Consider the following 23207-nt stretch of genomic DNA (forward strand, 5'->3'; position numbering starts at 1 on the left):
ATACTCTGTAACCGATACCGATGAATCGGTTATAATAATTAATTTGATTACAAAAAATAATAACAAAATTAAACAAAAAAACTGTTGAAATAAATTTTGAAAATATCAAACCCCACAACTGATAGTCCAGGGATGGCGAACCTATGGTACGCGTGCCACTAGATGATACGCGAACACTACTTCCTTGGCACGTCAGACAACATAATAACATATTTTAATGTTTTTTTACTATTTTGCTTTACGTCACACCGACACAGATAGGTCTTATGGCGACGATGGGAGAGGAAAGGCCTAGGAATGGGAAGGAAGTGGCCGTGGCCTTAATTAAGGTACAGCTCCAGCATTTGCCTGGTGTTAAAATGGGAAACCACGGAAAACCATCTTCAGGGCATCCGACAGTAGGGTTCGAACCAACTATCTCCCGGATGCGAGCTCACAGCTGCGCGCCCCAACCGCACGGCCAACTCTTCCGGTTTTTAATGTTTTATCATGTAATAAATAAGTCGGAATTTTAGCAGCATAGCATATTTTAAAGTTGCGCTTTAAAAACGAAGTATATCTCAATTAATTCTATGGCCATACTTTTACAAATTTTACTAGGTTGTGATAGTACATATATCACACCCTCGCACTATATTCAGAAGTAAGAGATATTATCAATGCCATTATTCGATTTATTATTATTATTTCAGTTGTATGTTTTGTTCTTAATATTTTGAGTTGGAAGGTCTCCATATGTGGTATGAGTAATTTGTTTTGTACAAACGGATTGGAAAACAGTGCTAATTACAACTCGGAAACTTTGTATGGTCATGTGGGACAACCGCGAGTCCGTTGATGTTGGGATCCGGAAAAGGTTCAGGGCGTGGTCTTGATACGACAAGAAGATCTTCTACTCGTGATTAGCTGGCCAGGAAGGGGGAAGCTAAGGTCTATTTAAAACTTGACTTCAAACTTCGGTGGAGAGTACTCGACTTCAAACTTTGGTGGAGCAGACTTGAATTCAAACGGCGGAGAGGACTGGACTTCAAACTTCGGTAGGAAGAGGGGATGTAACTTTGGTGGATCGTGGTCTTATAATGTTTGTGGAGTGGGAAGTGGTAGTAACCTACACCTGTGGGGTGCTTAGGCACTTGGTATTGTATCACTTGTGGCGGCTTGTGTTGGTGAAAGCTATGGGGTACTGTATCTGAGACGTTTCAGAATTTATGTTTTAGAACGACAAGAGTGTGTTGCTTAATGTGCGTGATGGCGCAAATAAGTTCTATTACGATGAGTGTATGCTAACGCTACCGTCAGGCAGTTATTCAGTAGACGATATTCATGACTACATCGAAAGTACGTTAATGGAATAGTTTAGTGATCTGAGTTTCAAGTGAACGTATCTTTAAACCAAGTGTTAGAGTCAGTGAAAACAGTATTATAAAGGTACACTATCTGCGTGATATAACAAGTGCCAATAATGAGAATATGCAAGTTGGGTTGATACATAGAGATAGTGAAGGGTATTCATCCACATACATATGCTTTGTAATGAACTTTCAACGGACTAAGTGCGAATCGTAGCTTGGTCCTCGCTTTTGATTTCCCACTGTTTCGTTGTTGTTGTTGTCAACACGGGGTCTTTCAGCGGTATTTTGTGAATGAATTTTATGTATATCTTGGTGTGTTGATACTGTGCTCATGCACAGATATTGTTCAGAATATAGTTAATTGTTTTAGAATCAGTGGAGTTATTGATTAACCTAGGTGCAGTTCCTACCTATTTAGTCGTTTTCAGAAGGTTAGGTAAGGCCTGAAGCAGATGTACCAGTACGTAGCTTTATGTGCGCACACTGGAAGAGAGAGAATTATCATGCTCTTTCAAAATTCGGGGGATCCATTCTGGAGAACTATGGCGCTCATACTACGGACATTTCGATTATTTTTATTAATATATTTTATTTTAATTTATTTCATTCATATTTGATTATTTTAATCATATTCTTATTGTTATGAATTATTATTATTGTTATTTAGACAATATTATATTTGGCACCCAACGTGGGTCGATTAAGTATTTTTATTTTATTCATTTTTGATTACTTTAATCGTATTGCAATGGTTATTAATTATTATTATTTTATTGTTATTACAGTAAGATTTCAAGGTTAAAGTAAAAATATACCTTATTCTTAATTTACCTGTTTTTAAATGTAAATTTCAGTGATATTTGCAGAATAAAATCATTCAGTATTCAGTAGAATGGATTTATGTGAAATGCAATCTAATACCTAAATGAAGTCAAATAAGGTTTCTAATGATGATTTTAAAGGAAAATAACTGATGACACACTAGGCTTTAAAAGTAGTAAACAAACTTGAACTGTCACTCTAGTCAGTAAAGGGTAGCCATCCCTGGCCTAGTCTATTATTAACTTCGTGCAGAGAGAGCTCAGTAGAAACCGAGTTGACTGAATGCTACTACTCCAACTTCTTACTGAAATTATACATCGTTGTCGAATAAATGTTTGTCAAATTTTAAATGTTCAGCAAAATATGTGCACAATTTGATATCGGGTACACTACACATCAATGAAATATTATTTTATCACTAAAGTATTATATTTTTGTATCAATATTTTCATTTCTTTCAATAATTTGGCGCAGGACTTTAGTTAGTAGTGAGGAGCGTGTCGCGGTTTCGCGACAGACGGCAAGGGCAAGCATTGTTTACAGCTCTGCTGTGTTACACTCTGTACAATAAACTGCTGCTAGGTACAAGCAAGTGATAATTCCTCTACGTACAAATTGTAAAAATGAAACAACTATTTCAACTGAATCTACAAAACCACCCTGATCATTTCCGTGCAGAGTGTCATTAGGCTAGAGGAGTCTGCGGGGCCCCTTAAAGGCCTGGGCCCGCCTGAATTTCAGGCCCTAACGTTACGCCCCAGGTAACAGTGGCAGAGTATATTATGCAAGTGCTATACATTTTCAGCAGCTGATGTTATACCACATGGGCAAAATAAGTATTATATGCTACAGTAATAATTACAAACCCGTAACTATGCGAAAAGAGTTAGAACGGCAGAAAACATTGTTCGAGTGAAGGAAAGCCTAGAACGAAGTCCGGTGAAATCTCAACGCCGTTAATCTGTGCAAGTGGAAATTAAAATGTCCTCGTGTCGAAACATTATCAAAAGGACCTGCATCCGTATCCTTACAATTTTACTGTTGAGCGTGCGTTCAAGCGTCCAGACGAACCTTCGCGTGTTGAGTTTTGGCGGTGGTTTCTGAGTGTAGTGGAGTCAGGATTTTTCGATTCTCAGTTTTCCATTTTTTCAGATGAGGCCATTTCCAGCATCTTTTGTGATGTTCATCAACAAGGGGCAATACCGCGTCAATTCTACTGTAAATATTTTCCGGGTCAGATTTATGTTGCCCATGTGGTATAATATCAGCTGCTGAAAATGATTTACACTCTCGTTTATGAACACCTGACATCTTCGAAGGAAATTCTGAAGACTGGCTCGCATAGCTTTACATTTTTCGTCATTTACAACTATTTTTTCAATAATTACTTTTTCTGTTTAAGACAGATCCAATTCCTGTCACTTTTCAAACAAAGCGCGAACATACAGTTTTGATAATAAAGAACTGTATGGAAATCGTTTGCAATACTTCCGCATACGCCTACCACACGCACCTTCCTTAAAATATACGTTTCAACAATAAACACTCGTTGCTCAGTAATTTACTTAAACATGATGGATGGATAACGGTTACTGTGCATTTTATAGTCATAATCACTGCACGCGTCAAGTAAATCACGTGTCTCACTAGCACAAGTACAGAGATCATCTGACGACCTAGCCTTACAGGACAGAGGATGGGACAACGAAGCTGTTGTCTCCTCCCTCGTAACTCCTTGCTTTTTCCTTGAGTGGTGTAATACAGCCTGTCCCTCCCGTCAACTAGCTATTCGCGCCTCTCTTTAGTTTGCCATAAGCCTTGCATGGGGGGGGGGGTCACTGGATTTTTCGCCCGGGATTCAGACTTCTTTGGCATCTAACCTTTTAGTAATAATAATAATAATAATAATAATAATAATACACTTCGGATTCCGGGTTTTCGATGTCGTTTTCCAACGATTTATGAGGCCTAAGCGAATACTAATACTAATAATACTAATACTATAACTAATGCTAATAATAATAATAATAATTCCGCATAGGGTTGGTGTCAGGAAGGGTATCCGCCTGTAAAACAGCGCAGCTCCATATGTTCGACACAGTTCAAACCCGCGACTCTACAGATGTGAGAAAAGCGGTAGAAGAAGAATATTATTATTAATATTATTATTATAAATTAAACTGGTTATTACAGCATGGTCCACCGCTTAATACAGACTTCCCATTGAAGGTCAGTGACGTCAGAATTGAACTGTGTATCATTCTAGTGCAGGGAAGTGTAATGTGTATTTTATAGTGTAGGAGTCGGAGGAATCTTAGGAACTCAAAACTTCCATCCCCTGAGTGACAAGAATTAACCCACATGGTTAAATTCTCATGACTCGTTGGAAAGCAACATGGGAAACCCGGAATCCGGAGTCTATAACACTGACCATTCAGCCAGTGAGTCAGTTATTATTATTATTATTATTATTATTATTATTATAATTATTATTATTATTATTATTACGATACTAACTACTTTGACTCTTTTCGTTGATGACGGGGCGCCGAAATTTTGTCCCGCAGGAGTTCTTTTACATGCCGGAAAATCTACCGACTCATGGCTGTCGAATTTGAGCAGCTTCACATACTACAGTGCTAAGCCGGGATCGAACCCGCCAGCCTGGAGGACTCTGGCGTCTGAGCCCCTTCGTCCAACATTATATTTATTATTATTATTATTATTATTATTATTATTATTATTATTATTATTATTATTATTATTATTATTATTATTATTACGTAGTACAGCATGGTGCACCGCTCGATATGTTTCAGATTATAAAGTAATTGTTTGGACATATGCGAACATCTCGTTATTGCTTGTCAGTGACCCCCCACCACTTGCTTTTGCTACTTATACGACGCCTAGTTGGTTGACAAGTATGGGCGCATGCACGGCCAGCTGTAAATGAAGTTGACGAGCTCTCAGTATCGCGGTAACACTGCAGCGTGCAAGGGGCTGTGGTTGAGGCGGTATGCAGTGCAAACGTAGTGTGGTGTGCGGGCTTGCTGTCGTTACAGGGGCTGTCCTAATAACAGCGCTTTTCTTCATTCTCCGACATGGTGAGTTGTCCTATTTCTGTAGCATTGTTACCATTTCAGCGAGAGAACAGACAATGTTAAATGGAACAGACTAACTGAGTGATATAATTATGGAAATATTTGTATTCTTAAAACAAATAAATGGGGGGAAAAACTTCTGTTAATAACAGCAGAAAGCAAATACGATGTATCATTGACATTGGTGATTATTTTTATATAAAATATAGTGACACTAGAATTAAACATGTTGGTGGCTATTCGTGGCCAGTAATATTTTCATAAAGTTTCAGCATTATTAACATAGAATCATTAATCAAGGGAAGGAATATTTGCCTACATTTTTGACCAAATCAATAGAGATTTCTACAAAAAAATCGACTTGAAAAATATTTTACAGACTGTTGGTCTCTCAAATACTGATAAGTTGTTTTGCACATATAATTATAACAAGGCTATGCATGCTTTATCTTATAAAATCCAAATCATAAGTCGTTCCATTATTTCTGTACCGAGAACTAAACCAACGTAAATCACATTAGTAATTTTACAGGAGAGGAAAAACGTCAGTTGTAGAGCATTTTTGCTGCATTGTGACTTAGGCAATAAATGTTCATCATTGTTCTGTTGATATATTTTGTGTAATTTTTATCACTGAACACATTCATTAATATAATTTACATTTAAAATGGTTAATTATTATTTTATTGCCATAAACACAAAATGACAGTGGACTTACGTTTATATGGCTCTAAGTATAATTCGATACTCCGGACTTATAGTGTTAAATCAATATGAAAATATTAAATAAACACAATATGGAATAATCACAACCAAGCACTAATAATAATGTTGAACGGTGTGATAAACAGGTGCCTCCGTGGCTCAGATGGCAGCGTGCCTGGCTCTCCCCGCTGGGTTCCGTGGTTGAAGTCCCGTTCACTCCATGTAGATTTGTGCTAGACAAAGCGGAGGAGGGACAGGTTTTTCTCCGGTTAATCCTATTTTCCCAGCCTTCTTTCCATTCCAGCAACTCTCTCCAATATCATATCATTCCATCTGTCTTGTCAAACATTAATCATTGCCCCAGAAAAGTGCGACAGGTTTCGGTAGCCAAAAGAGTCCCCATCCTTGCCACTAGATGGGGCTTCATTCATTACATTCATGATCCGGTGGAAAATGGAAACAGGCTGTAGATTTTCATTTTCATTATGATGAACAAGACTCCTCAAACATCAGCTAAAACTTTATCTTCTTTCTTTCTTTCTTTCTTTCTTTCTTTCTTTCTTTCTTTCTTTCTTTCTTAGTCAGTTTGCCCTCCAGGGTTGGCTTTTCCCTCGGACTCAGCGAAGGATCCCATCTATACTGCCTTAAGGGCAGTATCCTGGAACATGAGATCTTGGGGCGGGGATACAACTTGGGAGGACGACCAGTACCTCGCCTAGGCGTCCTCACTTGCTGTGCCGAAGAGGGGCCTTCTTGGGGGATGGGAGGATTGAAAGGGACAGACAAGGAAGAGGGAAGGAAGCAGCCGTGGCCTTAAGTTAGGTACCATATCGGCATTTGCCTGGAGGAGAAGTGAGAAACCACAGAAAACCACTTCGAGGATAGCTGGGGTGAAAATCGAACCCCCTCTACTCAGTTGACCTCCCGAGGCTGAGTGGATCCCGTTCCAGCCCTCGTACCACTTTTCAAATTCCGTGGAAGAGCTGAGAATCGAACCCGGGCCTCCGGGGCTGGCAGCTAATCACATTAACCACTACACCACAGAGGCAGACAACTTTATCATTATGAGGTATATCTCTTTAGTAGGATAATTCTCTGGAATCCACTGCAGAAGTGTTATTAAATTTCATACTTTTTCTCAGTTGAATATTCAATGGAAAATATACCATCTTCCGAATATTTCGCCGCATGTCAGCAGACTGACATTCTTCCATGACGTTTGTTTTGTTAAATAGGATCCCAGACGCATCCTTCCTCTTGCAACCACACCCCTGAAGATCATCTTCACTGCACTTCAGAGCCTCACTCTTCAACATTATATTTAATAATTCCATTTTCTTTTTACAAGTTGCTCTCCGTCGTACCGACATAGATAAGTCTTAAGGCGACGATGTGACAGGAAAGGGCTAGGAGTGGGAAGGAAGCGGCCGTGGCCTTAATTAAGGTACAGCCCCAACATTTGCCTGGTGCGAAAATGGGAAACCACAGAAAACCAATCTTCAGAGCTGCCGACAGTGGGGTTCGAACAAACTATCTCCCGAATACTGGACACTGGCCGTACTCAAGCGACTGCAGCTGTCGAACTCGGTAATGTCATTGTCAAGGGCGAGATATTCGTATTGTGTCCCGAAACAAGGACTTGAACCGAACATTTCTTTGTTTGCTTAGAGCTAAAACAACGTATTTGGGCTTACGCTTACAGATCCCTAAAATATTTAGAACCATTTTGTAGTAGCGTGACTTACGTTTGATAGCTCCAAGATGCATTAGGACTTAAAACCCCGTATCACTACAGCCCTTGAAGGGCCTTGACCTACCAAGCGACCGCTGCTCAGCCCGAAGGCCTGCAGTTTACAGGTAATGTGTGGTCAGCACGACGAATCCTCTCGGCCGTTATTCTTGGCTTTCTAGACCGGGGCCGCTATCTCACCGTCAGATAGCTCCTCAATTCTAATCACGTACGGTGGTTGGACCTCGAACCAGCCCTCAGGTCCAGGTAAAAATCCCTGACCTGGCCGGGAATCGAACCTTGGGCCGCCAGGTAAGAGGCAGGTACGCTACCCCTACACCACGAGGCTGGCTGCATTAGGACTTGCATCATTTTAAACTTCCCTATTTCCTTTTTAAATGAACTTTTGGACTTAATTTAATTGATATAATGAAAGAGGCCTTAGGAACATTGTTTTCAGACTTTTCTCGTTTTCAGCAAAGAATGGACTTACGTACAGATTTATTAGACAATCTGAGTTATTGTTAATTTGGCGCGGGGTGAGTGACAAAGTCGGTAGAGTGCTGGCCTTCTGAACTCAAGCTGGTAGGTTCGATCCCGACATTTTTTCGGTACTCAAATACATGAACCTCGTGGGGTAGATTTAGCGATACGTAAAAAAAACTCCTGAGGGACAAAATTCCGGCACCACTGAGTCTCCGAAGCCCACAAAGGAAACATAATTAGTAGAAAACCGTTATTATTATTATTATTATTATTATTATTATTATTATTATTATTATTTCTTAATCTGTTTACCCTCTACGGTTGGTTCTTGCTCGGACTCAGCGAGGGGTCCCACCTCTATTGCCTCAAAGGTAGTGTCCTGGAGCGTGAGACTTTGGGTCGGGGGTTCAACTGGGGAGAAGGACTAGTACCTTGCCCAGACGGCCTCACCTGCTATGCTGAACAGGGGCGTTGTGGTGTGGATGGGAAGATGGGAAGGGGCAGACAAGGAAGAGGAAAGGTAGCAGCCGTGGCCTTAAGTTAGGTACTATCCCGGCATTTGCCTGGAGGAGAAGGGAGAATCCACGGAAAACCACTTCGAGGATGGCTGAGGTGAGAATCGAACCTCGTCTACTAAGTTGACTTCCACAGGCTCAGTCAACCCCGTTCCAGCTCTCGTACTACTTTTCAAATTTCGTGGCAGAGCCGCGAATCGATTCCGGGCCTCCGGGGGTGGCAGCTAATCACAGTAACCACTACACCACGGAGGCGGACTATTATTATTATTATTATTATTATTATTATTATTATTATTATTATTATTATTATTATTATTATTATTATTATTATTATTATTATTAAAATGTTTTTACAATTTTTCCCACCCGAGGATAAAATTTATGTAACATGTATGTAATCGATTTTACTTTTGTCAAGAACTATGGTTATAATAGTGTCATCAACTGTGTGAGTGTGCTGTCGTCTTTGACTGAAATATTATAGAAAACTTTAATTACAAATTCCTATTATGTATTTGTTTACAACTTTGACTAAGATTTCTATTGTTTTAAAAGAATCTAACAACTCTATTGAAGTCCATTCACGTGCAAAATATTTTTTCGTTGTCATGAAAGCCATTCGACTTTACAGGTGTAATAACTTCTCTTCAGTGGTGGTCACGCGTTATTCTTAATTAACGTATCTGGACAAGTGTTTAACGAGGCATCTGCACCTTATCATTTTACTGCCGGTCTTAGTGGTTCAAACGGTTGGGGCGGTGGCCTTCTGACCTCAACTTGTCAGGTTTGATCCTGGCGCAGTTCGGTGGTAGTTGAAGGTGCTCAAATACTAGCAGATTTACTGGCACGTAAAAGAAATCCTGCGGGACAAAAATTCTGACAACTCAGCGTCTCCGAAAGACCGTTAAAGTAGTAAGTGGGACATAAAAACTTCTTCTTTTGCTGCCGTTGTTTCCCACACCTGTGGGGTCGCGGGTGCGAACAGCGTCGCACGTGTGGATTTGGCCCTGTTTTACGGCGGATGCCCTTCCTGACGCCAACCCTGTATGGAGGGATGTAATCACTATTGCGTGTTTCCGTGGCGGTTGGCAGTGTGGTATGTTGTCTGAATATAATAAGGACAGTGTTGGGACGGAAAAATACACACAGTCCCCGAAACAGAAGAATTAATCAGAAGCAATTAAAATCCACGACCCGGCCGGGAATCGAACCCGGCACCCTCTGAAACATTCAGCCAACGAGTCGGACAAAACGATGAACATTATTAGCATTTTTACTTCCCACTCCTGTAGAATAATCTGCTGTAAGTCTGAGAAAATGAGTAAATTACTTTTAAATATTAATTACATACATACATACCTTATCATTATAGACTGTTATGCCTTTCAGCGTTCAGTCTGCAAGCCTCCGAGAATTTACTAAACGTCGCCATAATCCTCGATTTGCAACTAGTGTTGTGGCCTCATTTAGTTCTATACCTCTTATCCTTAAATCGTTAGAAACCGAGTCTAACCATCGTCGTCTTGGTCTCCCTCTACTTCTCTTACCCTCCATAACAGAGTCCATTATTCTCCTAGGTAACCTATCCTCATCCATTCGCCTCACATGACCCCACCACCGAAGCCGGTTTATGCGTACAGCTTCATCCATCAAGTTCATTCCTAAATTAGCCTTTATCTCATTCCGAGTTCCCTCCTGCCATTGTTCCCACCTGCTTGTACCAGCAATCATTCTTGCTACTTTCATGTCTGTTACTTCTAACTTATGAATAAGATATCCTGAGTCCACCCAGCTTTCGCTCCCATAAAGCAAAGTTGGTCTGAAAACAGACCGATGTAAAGATAGTTTCGCCTGGGAGATGACTTCCTTCTTACAGAATACTGTTGATCGCAACTGCGAGCTCACTGCATTAGCTTTACGACACCTTGATTCAATCTCACTTACTATATTACCATCCTTTGAGAACACACAACCTAAATACTTGAAATTATCGACCTGTTCTAGCTTTGTATCATCAATCTGACATTCAATTCTGTTGAATTTCTTACCTACTGACATCAATTTAGTCTTCGAGAGGCTAATTTTTATACCATACTCATTGCACCTATTTTCAAGTTGCAAGATATTAGACTGCAGGCTCTCGGCACAATCTGCCATTAAGACCAACTCGTCAGCATAGGCCAGACTGCTTACTACATTTCCACCTAACTGAATCCCTCCCTGCCATTTTATACCCTTCAGCAGATGATCCATGTAAACTACGAACAGCAAAGGTGAAAGATTGCAGCCTTGTCTAACTCCTGTAAGTACCCTGAACCAAGAACTCATTCTACCATCAATTCTCACTGAAGCCCAATTGTCAACATAAATGCCTTTGATTGATTTTAATAATCTGACTTTAATTCCATAGCCCCCCAGAATGGTGAACATCTCTTCCCTCGGTACCCTGTCATACGCTTTCTCTAGATCTACGAAACATAAACACAACTGCCTATTCCTCTCATAGCATTTTTCAATTACCTGGCGCATACTGAAAATCTGATCCTGACAGCCTCTCTGTGGTCTAAAACCACACTGGTTTTCATCCAACTTCCTCTCAACGACTGATCGCATCCTCCCTTCCAAGATGCCAGTGAATACTTTGCCTGGTATACTAATCAATGAGATACCTCGATAGTTGTTGCAATCCTTCCTGTTCCCTTGTTTATAGATAGGTGCAATTACTGCTTTTGTCCAATCTGAAGGTACCTTACCAAAACTCCACGCTAATTTTACTACTCTATGAAGCCATTTCATCCCTGCCTTCCCGCTATACTTCACCATTTCAGGTCTAATTTCATCTATTCCTGCTGCCTTATGACAATGGAGTTTATTTACTATCCTTTCCACTTTCTCAAGCATAATTTCACCAACATCATTTTCCTCTTCCCCATGAGCTTGGCTGTTTGCAACACCACCATGATGATTTCCTTTTACATTGAGAAGATGTTCAAAATATTCCCTCCACCTCTCCAGTGATTCCCTGGGATCTATTATGAGTTCACCTGAATTACTCAAAACACTGTTCATTTCCTTTTTCCCTCCCTTCCTAAGATTCTTTATTACTGTCCAGAAAGGTTTCCCTGCTGCTTGACCTAGCCTTTCCAGGTTATTACCAAAATGTTCCCATGACTTCTTTTTGGATTCAACAACTATTTGTTTCGCTCTGTTTTTTTCATCTACGTACCAATCCCTGTCTGCCTCGGCCCTTGTTTGGAGCCATTTCTGATAAGCCGCCTTTTTACGTTTACAGGCTGCTCTCACTTCATCATTCCACCAAGATGTTCGCCTTTTCCCATCTTTACACACAGTTGTTCCTAGGCATGCCCTTGCTGTTTCTACTACAGCATCTCTGTATGCCACCCATTCACTTTCTATATCCTGAACCTGCTTACTGTCTACTGTTCGAAACCTCTCACTAATCATATCCATGTACTTCTGTCAAATTTCCTCGTCCTGGAGATTTTCTATCCTTATTCGTTTGCAGACAGATTTCACTTTCTCTACCCTAGGCCTAGAGTTACTTAGTTCACTATAGATCAGATAGTGGTCTGTATCATCGAAAAATCCGCGAAAAACTCGTACATTCCTAACAGATTTCCTGAATTCAAAGTCTGTTAAGATATAGTCTATTATGGATCTGGTACCCCTAGCCTCCCATGTGTAGCGGTGAATAGCCTTATGCTTGAAGAATGTATTCGTAACAGCTAAACCCATACTAGCACAGAAGTCCAGCAAACGCTTCCCATTCCCATTAGCTTCCATATCTTCCCCACATTTACCAATCACCCTTTCGTATCCTTCAGTTCTATTCCCAACTCTCGCATTGAAATCGCCCATTAGCACTATTCTATCCTTGCTGTTGACCCTGACCACGACGTCACTCAATGCTTCATAAAACTTGTCAACTTCATCCTCATCCCCACCCTCACATGGTGAATACACGGACACAATTCTAGTCCTAATTCCTCCAACTGACAAATCTACCCACAACATTCGCTCATTTACGTGCCTAACAGAAACTATGTTGCGTGCAATGATATTCCTGATAAAGAGCCCTACCCCAGACTCTGCCCTTCCCTTTCTAACACCCGTCAAGTACACTTTATAATCTCCTATCTCTTCCTCATTATCTCCCCTTACCCGAATATCACTTACTCCTAGCACATCCAGATGCATCCTCTTTGCTGACTCAACCAGTTCTACCTTCTTTCTTCCATAAGCCCCATTAATATTGATAGCTCCCCATCGAATTCCATTTCGTTCGCCAAGTTGTTTCCAAGGAGTCCCTCGCCTGTCAAATGGGAGTGGGACTCCATTACTCCCATAGGTCCGAGGCTTGCTTAAAGTGTTCTGAACTCGGTAAATTCATGAAGCAGGATGCTGCCCTACTTGCACATAGTCCAAGTGAGGATCTCTCCTCTAACGGGTTATGGACCACCGGTGAATTGTATAGTCCTAGCCGCCTGAGCACAAGGAGGGCCACGACTCAGAATATGTCCGAGATGCCCACTCCCATTCCATAGCAACTGGTATCCCGACTCTCAGGACTACTTACTAGGCCACTCAGCCGTTGCCCATGGTTCACGAACTAGGACGTGACTACAGTAACCCACAAACATTTATTATATCTTTTTTATTTCCACCATATGTATTTTCCGTACAGCACAGATCTATTTTTGTAAATCGTTCGTAATCGGTTTACACTCCAGGGTCGGTTTTTCCCTCGGACTCAGCGAGGGATCCCACCTCTACCGCCTCAAGGGCAGTGTCCCGGAGCTTCAGACTCTGGGTCTGGGGATACAACTGGGGAGGATGACCAGCACCTCGCCCAGTATTTTTGTAGATACCACTGAAAATTCACTTAACTTTTATGTAATTTACTAGCAACAAATTTGTCATTGCCAGATATATAAATGTCAAGGAAGAAAACGAATTTTTTGAAGTCCTTTTTCCTTTTTCTTAATGTTGTTTAGACTTTGTTTTATTAGACAGATTTTGTTTTCTAGGCTATTAGACCATGATCGCTTTTTGGGGGTATGGTACCTATGTATCTGCTCATACACAAATGCAGACAACTTTCAGTCAAAATTGTTGTATATTTCGATATTCGTCTAATAATACCAATAAAGTTTGTTTATAATGTTTTCAACAACTCTCATGTAATTTGCCATCATATATTACTGTATGTTTAATATATGTTTTGCTATTTGCTTTACGTCGCATCGATACAGATAGGTTTTATGACGACAATGGGATAGGAAAAGCCTAGGAGTGGGCAGGAAGCGGCCGTGGCCTTAATTAAAGTACAGCCCCAGCATTTGCCTGGCGTGAAAATGTAAAACCACGGAAAATCATCTTCAGGATTGCGGACAGTGTCGTTCTAACCCACTATCTCCCGTAAGTTTAATCATAATATTTTATCACCAACTGATAAAAAAATCGAAGCAAAGCAAAGTCATCTGCTCATCTCCGTAGAGGTCATGAAAAGCCTTGGAGGGCTGGAAGGTAAAGACTTCCACCATCCGTAACTTCGGTATTACGCTTTACGCTCGGCCGCCTTTGCCCCCAAATTAACCTGATATTCATTTTTAGTGTGGGCTGATTGAACTTCAGTGCCATGTGTACCTACGGAATTGGAAATCTCGTTTTTTAAAAATGTTCAACTTTCTGACGGGGAATCGAACCCATTTCCTTTTCCGTGAAGCGAAAACGCCTTCACCACCTCGGCCAGACAGCCTCTCATTCACTCGTGAGTTATATGTGATGTTATATGCTTTACGTCCCACTAACTACTTTTTCGGTTTTCGAGATGCCGAGGTGCCGGAATTTAGTCTCGCAGGAGTTCCTTTTACGTGCTAGTAAATCTACCTACACGAGGCTGACGTATTTGAGCATCTTCAAATACCACCGGGCTGAGCCAGGATCGAACTATAAGTCGCATTGATATAGTACTACTCCGTGACAACTATAGCCGAGCGTACTTGAAGCTGGAGTAAGAAGCAGGTGCTCGTTTGTTGGAGGTTCGGGTCAGATGTAGGGCGAATATTTTCATTTCGATGTTAATGTTCTTTTTATGTAGCACCGACATAGATATGCATTATGACGACGATGGGATAGGAAAGGGCTAGTAGTGGGAAGTAAGCGGCCGTGGCCTTAATTAAGGTGTAGGCCCAACATTTGTATCATATCGTATCGTAATCTGGTTACCCTCCACGGTCTGTTTTTCCCTCGGACTCAGCGAGGGATCCCACCTCTACCGCCTCAAGGACAGTGTCCTGGAGCGTGAAACATTGGGTCGGGGGATACAACAGGGGAAGGAGGAGCAGTACCTCGCCCAGGTGGCCTCACCTGCTATGCTGAACCGGGGGGGGGGGGAGGCAATTGGGAGATTGGAAGGGGTAGACAAGGAAGAGGGAAGGAAGCGGCCGTGGCCTTAAGTTAGGTACCATCCCGGCATTTGCCTGGAGGAGAAGTGGGAAACCACGGAAAACCACTTCCAGGATGGCTGAGGAGGGAATCGAACCCCCCTCTATTCACTTGACTACCCGAGGTTGAATGGATCCTTTTCCAGCCCTCGTATCACATTTCAGATTTCGTGGCAGAGCCGGGAATCGTACCCGGATCTCCGCGGGTGGCTGCTAATCACACTAACCACTATACCACACAGGCGGACCACGGCGAACTTGCTCGATGTTAATGATGATGTGAGTTTCGTTGAAGAAGACAAGTCTATATCATGATCAGTTCTAATATTTCGAGTACTCTGCTATTTGTTTTCAAGTAGCTCTTAAAAGAGCTATTTGTGGTAAAATGAGCTATTACCGACGGAGGTGCAATGGTCTTGTGTGGCCATTCCATTAACGAAGTGAATGTTCAAAATGACAACCGCAAATATGAACACGGTGGAGGAGTTACACTCTCTTGAACACCGAGCAGGTGGCTGTGCGGTGTGGGTCACGTAGCTACCAACTTGTATTCGGGAGATTGTGGGTTTGAACCCCACTGTCGGCAGCCCTAAGGATGATTTTTCGTGGTTTCCCATTTTCACCCCGGGCAAATGTTGGGGCTGTACCTTAATTAAGGCCACGGTGCTTCCTTTCCACTCCTAGCCCTTTCCTATACCATCGTCGCCATAAGACCTATTTGTGTCGGAATGACGTAAAGAAAATTCCAAAGAATAAAAAGTAAAAAATAAAACAATAATAAAAATTCGTGCACTTATGTGGTAGAACCTGCCTGCAGAATTTAGTCTGAAGTCCAGGCAGCTTCCAACCGAACGTGCGCTGTTACATTGTCGAATGGTGTCTTGTAACGTTGACAATAAGGGCAGTGCACTTCGTCCGTAATAGCTGTTTGCCATATGAAAGTCGCAAGTTATTCTTCCTTATACAGTGAATCACAATGAAACTAGTACATCAGAAAAATATTTTTTTAGCATTTACCAACAAATATACAGGTCGAGTCATAAGTCATGGCGACTATTTTTTTCTCGCGAACCGGAGACAACACGGAAAATCTAAGATATGCATTTGTAAACGTACGGTATGTACTTGCGTATGATGCCACTAGATGGTGTATGTAAACAACAGTGTAGGTCTAAGCATGGCCCCCAAGTTCAGTGTGTGAGTGAGAGCGTCACAAAATGGAAGTCAACAAGCAGGAGCAAGGAGCGTATATTAACATAGCAGTTCTCCCATGTGACTATGATCTAATCCCCAAAGTCAAGCAGCCATTACGTGGACAACGGTTTGCTAACAAGGAAGACATCGTAACAGCATTTCGGAAAGAGGTGTCACACGTTAGCGATACACATGCAGCGAACGGTATTCAGCACCTGCCCGACCGCTGGCAACGCACAGTGGAAACCTTGGGTGATTATTTCTAAGGTCTGTAACCAGTGGAGACCTGTCCTTTGTACGTAGTCTTTTTCATTTGCTGTCTACACCATAATAAAACAATGTTTACCAATGGCCTGTGTTCTGTCACTCACCTACGAGAATCTCCTGAAGTCAGAATTCGTCTTCAGGCACTATGAATAAGTACATGCCTTATATTTCCAAATGCATATCTTAGATTTTCCATGTTGTCTCCTGTTCGCGAGAAAAAAATAGTTGCTATGACATGACTCGACCCTTGTATAATTTTTATTTCAAGCCGGTTTTCACTCTGTTGTAACCAATACCAATACCTAATACAACAGTATTCAAAATTAACATATTTCACCTACGAAAGAAATTAAAAAGCTTTTCTTAAACATACACAAAAAGAGATCACAGTAAAACGAATACATCCTGTAGAAAGTTGTTGAAGCTCGGAATAAGACACAATCACCTACAAATTCAGTATTTTGTTGGATATTCCATGGCTCGTCTAACATCTTTTAAACGGGCAGACATGGATCGTACAAATTTTTTGGCAGTATGATGGACTTATTTTCACCCATTCTTCGCGTAAAGTAGCTTTCAGGTCCTCGTTGTTGGAAATCTTATGATTTCTTATTGCCACTTCCAAGTGATGCCACAAGTTGTTTATAACATTTAAATCTGGCGACTGAGGAGGTGTTTGCAGCACCTCTGGACACTTATGCAGGAGCCACATTCTCACTATGTTATCCTGATTGTGTCGTTATCCTGATAATACTTGTGTTGTTCAAGTATTCCGAGTTTTTGAACAGTAGCAGGCAAATTGATTTTCGGTATGTTCAAACGCACATTTTTATCCATTATCCCGTCAATGAAAGTCAATTTCCCTACCCCACTAGCTGCCATACACCCTCAGACATTAACACCTTCACCACCATATTTAACACCTGGACGCATGGTGATAGGTTTTAACTCTTCTTGTAATTTTCTCCAGATTAACTCCCCCCGCCCTTACCTCCTACCCTACCGGGCGAGTTGGCCGTGAGATTAATGGCCATAGTGCAGATAGTGGGTTCGATCCCCACTGTTGGTAGCCCTGAATGTGATTTTCCGTGGTTTCTTATTTTCACACCAGGCAAATTCTGGGGCTGTACCTTAATTAAGGTCACGGCCGATTCCTTTCCACTCCTAGGTCTTCCCTATCCCATCGTCACCATAAGACCTATCTGTGTCAGTGCGACGTAAAGCAAGACGTGGCAATATTTATTACTTTTAAGGTTATCTGAGACTTCGGAAAAGTCAAGTCTTCGTAAAGGACCGAGCGAGTTGGCCGTGGTGTGGTTAAGGGCGCGCAGCTACGAGCTTATATTTCGGAGATAATGGGTTCGAACCCCACTGTCGACAGCCCTGAAGTTTCCCATGTTCACTCCATACAAATGCAGCGGCTGTACCTTAATTAAGTTCAAGGTCGCTTCCTTCCCATTCTTAGCCTTTTCCTATCGCATCGTCGTCATAAAACCTACTTGTGTCGGTGCGGCATAAAAGCAACTTGTAAAAAAGGAAATTTTCGTAAACGATGCCTAGCCGAGTACGAAATGGAAAATAAAACATCATGAATGAAGAAGGGTTTGAACCCTTGGGTACGTCTTTTTTTTCTTTTATAATTGGCTTTACGTCGCACCGACACAGTTAAGCCTTAGGCGACGATGGGACAGAAAAGGGCTAGGAGTGGGAAGGAAGAGGCTGTGGCCTTATTAAGGTACAGCCCCAGCATTTGCCTCGCGTTAAAATGGGAAACCACGGAAAACCATCTTCAGGGCTGCCGACAATGGGGTTCAAACCCACTATCTTCCGGATGCAAGCTCACAGCCTCGCGCCCCTAAACGCACGACCAGCTCGCCAGATTTGGGTACGTCTAACATGCATAATTCCACGTAGCTACTTCAAGCGTGCATGTCGCTGATCTCTATACATGGATCGCTGATAGCAGCTCTCCGCTGCAGGAGAAAGTACGCCAAGTTGAGCCACGGTCCGCCATGTTGGCGTACCCATCCTAGAGCTCTCCTTATGGGGAAGCAACGATAATATAATCAACTTTAAATCGCAATGAATGGCGCATTGGAATAATTAAAAATATAGGGACATCTTCACTCAAAGCATAGGGACATTGGGATCACTGACACGTCATTCCGAGGTCAGTAAATCTCCGCGACAGCAATAAAAATAAGTGCATAATAACGGCCGGCAAATATCAACTTAGATGCTGAATACATGCAATTAGCGATCGGTAACATAATACGAGTGAAAAACAGTTTCTGGAAACATTGCTGTAAATTGTATACATGTATGCCACGAAATTATGCATTCTTAAGGGGAGGTATGACTGAATTTTTCGTAACTTATTTTGAGCCCAAAACTCGGTTTTTCTTTTTATTCATACAAAAATAGCCCAATACTTCTTCTTCCAGAAAATGTTGTTATTTAGTCATTCCGGCTTGTTTAAAGCTTGTAAAAGCCATTTAATATGAGCCCGCAGGACATTTAAAAGCCCAGAACCACACCCACTTCTCCTGTAATGGCATAATGATGGTTTACTGTGTGTTTTTCGCTGGACATTCAAGTATACGTATTTCGTGGCGTATTTACCGTAGAAGGACACCTGGGCATGCTGACAGTCACTTGTTTACTACGTAATCAATACAATTACGTTATGTTAGGAAATATTTTAATTTGACTGATGGAGAGAACGTTGTACCTCTTCCAAATAGTACTCATTTTGTAACTGCCACACATGTATACTTTGATAGTTTAAATATATTAGGTACCGAATTTGTATTATTTATTTACATTTAGGAATTCGTATTTGTGTTAATCGTAGTAGTACAAGCATGGCTCCATTGTTTGTTTATATTTTACTAACGTGCAGAAGTAACATGTGGTTTCAATTCAGCGAGTTAAATATCTAAACTAGTGATTTTTCATTGATGTGTTTCAACTTAATTCCTTTGTAAATGTGTGATTTATAGCGTAGAGTTCATAGTGCGTCGTTTTAGTGTATAAAAATGGTAATTATGGTGTTTAGGTTAGGCTTATACCAGTAGTGAGACCCTACGTCATGGAAAATCAAAAGGGTCCTAGGTGTACCTATAGGCCAGTGAAGAAACGTCCTTTAAAAAAAAGTAAGGCTGCCAAATTAGCATTTGCTAAAAGGAATTGTCAGAATTGTCAGTTAGGTCTAATGAAGATTTGAACAATTCTTGTAGCTCACTAGATGCAAATACGTCTGCATCTGAGAGGAAGATAAATTTATTTTCTGTTCCTGCCAGTGCAGAACTCAGTGTTGGGTCTGTGACTTATATCTTGGTCCATAAGGATGTTTTTCAAGAACTTGTGAAGGAACTAGTGGGTGGTGAGTGCAAGAACAAATCTATTTTTATTGAATTTCGGGAAACGGCATGTTAAAATCCCGTAGGACGTTTCTTCATTCAGATTTCACATAAACACATACCGGTACACATTGAAATGGAATCTTGTAATTTACAAGCATACTAAAAGGCAACGAACCTAAATTCGTAAAATACATTACTATTTCTCTTGCAATAACACAGCACAGAACACCCGTGGAACTACAATCAAGAGGCGTGGCGTCACTGAACTAAGCATAAACAAAGTAAGCACCCTTCTCGTGGCTTACTGCACCATGCGCTCGCTGCCATCTTACTACGCCAGTCATCTTCTATTCGGCTTAGTCTACTGCTACCCAAGCTACCAGCCATTCATGTATAGATATCAGTGGTGCATGTGGAAGCATTAGAACTCTGTATTCATGAGGAGAACGAAACTTTCTGGTTCGAAAAAGATGTTGGTGTATTCCAACTTTATGGCCCGATATTTAGCCTTTATTGAACGCTCTAACGGTAGTAATTACATGGTGTAAGCTATCGAATCTGCTGTACAGCATTTACCTGCCATAAATTACAGAATAATGTGAAACCGTTCCTATCGATTTCGATGTGATGAGACTAAACAAAATGTCGGTGAAATGACATGTCTGTAATTGTTCTTAAGCTATCACATTTTGTGATCCCGCGACCACCATTTTCTATCAAAAGGAATAATAATAATAATAATAATAATAATAATAATAATAATAATAATAATAATAATAATAATAATAATAATAATGATCCGCCTCTGTGGTGTAGTGGTTACCGCGATTATCTGTCACCCCCGCAGGCCCGAGTTCGATTCCCGGCTCTGCCACGAAATTTGAAAAATAGTACGAGGGCTGGAATGGGACCCACTCAGCCTCGGGAGGTCAACTGAGCAGATGTGGGTTCTATTCCCACCTCAGCCATCCTGGAAGTGGTTTTCCGTGGTTTCCCACTTCTCCTCCAGGCAAATGTTGCGGTGCTATCTAACTTAAGGCCACGGCCACTTCCTTCTCTCTCCCTTATCTATCCCTTCAAATCTTCCTATTCCTCCCACAAGTCCCTTGTTCAGCATAGGAGCTGAGGTCGCCTGGGCGAGGTACTGATCCTTCTCCCCAGTTGTATTTCCCGACCCGAAGTCTCACGCTCCAAGACACTGCCCTTGAGGCGGTAGAAGAGGCGTCCTATGCTGAGTCCGAGGGGTATACCAACCCTGGAGGGTAAATAGATTAAGAAAGAAAGAAAGAAATAATAATACTATATTATATATGATGATGATTATATATATCATAAGAGGCCAGTAGATATGTAAAGTAAAATACAAAGATACGTACATAGGAATGACGGGGTAAGATCAATTTCAACATCGCAGTTCGATCTAATTCAGGATACCTTCAGATGACAATGACGCATATCAATCCCCTCTGAGTTTCAAGTTAGACGCCCGTCACAATGAGAATGAGATTACTCATTCTCTGTTTTGATTCTTCAGCCCATTTAAGGATTTAACTGAGTTATTCATCGGCACAGAGCACGGCCAGATTGATTCTAAATTTCACGCCGACTCCATCGCGATGCCGTAATGTTAAAAGATCATAAGACACTCATTAGCGACTTGATTGTGTACAGTAGCTGCTATTATTTCTTGGCCTTATCAAGCAATCAGAAGCAGGTAGTTTTGTTTTGGGGACTGAGATCACTTAGGAAATGATAGGCTGATTAATTGATATTTAAAGTGTTGCAAAAATAAAATAAAATTCGAATGGGGCTGTGTTGAGTTCACTGCTGCAAGTTTTAACCTAGAATGCAGTCGATACCGCGCGATAGGTATTGTCGAAGTAAAGAAGTTAGAATATCATTTTCGACATTTTTTTCTTAATCATAAACAAATTTATAACTTCAAGATAAATTCGACGTAAATTGATGTAAGATATGAGAAACAAATTATACTGGATGTTTGGGATATAAGTACAAATAAACGTACGGAGTTCGCTCTGTAGTGTAGTGGTCTGCGTGATTAACAGCCACCCGCGGAAGCCCGGGTCGATTCCCGGCTTTGCCGAAAAATTTGAATAGTGGTGTGAGGGCTGGAACGAGGTCCACTCAGCTTCGGGATGTCGACTGAGTAGAGGTGGCTTCGATACATACTCTCACGAACTCACTTTAGCAGCATTCTCACTCCTTACTTTGAACTAACAGTTCACACTTAGTCTTCAGTGAAAGAAAAGCTGAACCCTTTAAGGTCCATAAAGGATACCTATCTTCCTTACCTAATAGCAATCGGCATGCGATCTGTCTCTTGGGTCGTTTACGGGTTCTTCGTCACTTGCTTAGGTAAGAGGCGAGGTTTCAAGAATGTTAATCTATCTACTAAATGAAAATCTAATCTATGAAAATCGAGTTTTATTCAAGAAATTACTTGAATGTGAAATTTAAAACAAAACATTATAACTCGAACTTCAACGTGTTCGATAAACACAATCAACAATGATATAATTACAACGTAGAGGAGAGCTATACTGGTTTGAGAGGCTTTAACTCAACTGCCTGATGGGCATCCTTACTAGAAACCACTGTCTTAAGTTAAGAGTGAAGCAAAGAAAGTCTGGAAATCCTTAAATCGGTTTCCATGTGAGACTACGTGCACCATCATAATGATTCGTGATGATCCAACCCTCGTAACACGAATTCTGGACTCTCGGTGTAACTAAGGCAGTCCAATCGGTATGTACCACACTGTGGTTGTATGGTATGGACCTTTAATTGAATCGATGTGACCTGCGACTATGTCATGGACCGACATCTAACTTTGAAATTTACGTTTAAGTCATTGTGGATTATGACCGCAAGGAAAATGATGCTATAATGGCAGATGACCCCATGACCATCCACATTTCTAAGCTAAAGGCTAAACACAATTAAGTTACAGTAGTTGATGACCAAGGTTTCCACTTTAATAATCCCAGCACATTTAATGCTCAATCAATCAATAAATCAATCAAAGTCAAATAATATAGCAACAAAAACGCTCACAACCTTTTGTGGCAGTAAAATCCTTTACATTCGGACATGTCCCCTTAATCGTTAAGTTAACAATTGAAATTTCCCAGCAAAATAAACTAACAATTCCAGAATACATTTTCAAGTTAATCACTT

General features: G+C 41.1%; 1 protein-coding gene across 2 annotated transcripts in view; it reads left to right on the plus strand.

Annotated features, from left to right (window-relative positions):
• The first annotated feature begins 5153 nt into the window (after nt 1–5153).
• The window catches only part of Lgr3 (Leucine-rich repeat-containing G protein-coupled receptor 3), a 487929-nt gene continuing 469875 nt past the window's right edge, over nt 5154–23207 (plus strand). For both annotated transcript variants that reach the window (XM_068227013.1, XM_068227014.1), the window contains exon 1: nt 5154–5281. In XM_068227013.1, coding sequence (XP_068083114.1) covers nt 5194–5281 — 88 coding nt within the window. In that variant the 5' untranslated portion in view covers nt 5154–5193. The remainder of the gene's footprint in view (nt 5282–23207) is intronic.

The sequence above is a fragment of the Anabrus simplex genome, chromosome 3 (assembly GCF_040414725.1).
Source record: "Anabrus simplex isolate iqAnaSimp1 chromosome 3, ASM4041472v1, whole genome shotgun sequence".
NCBI lineage: Eukaryota > Metazoa > Arthropoda > Insecta > Orthoptera > Tettigoniidae > Anabrus > Anabrus simplex.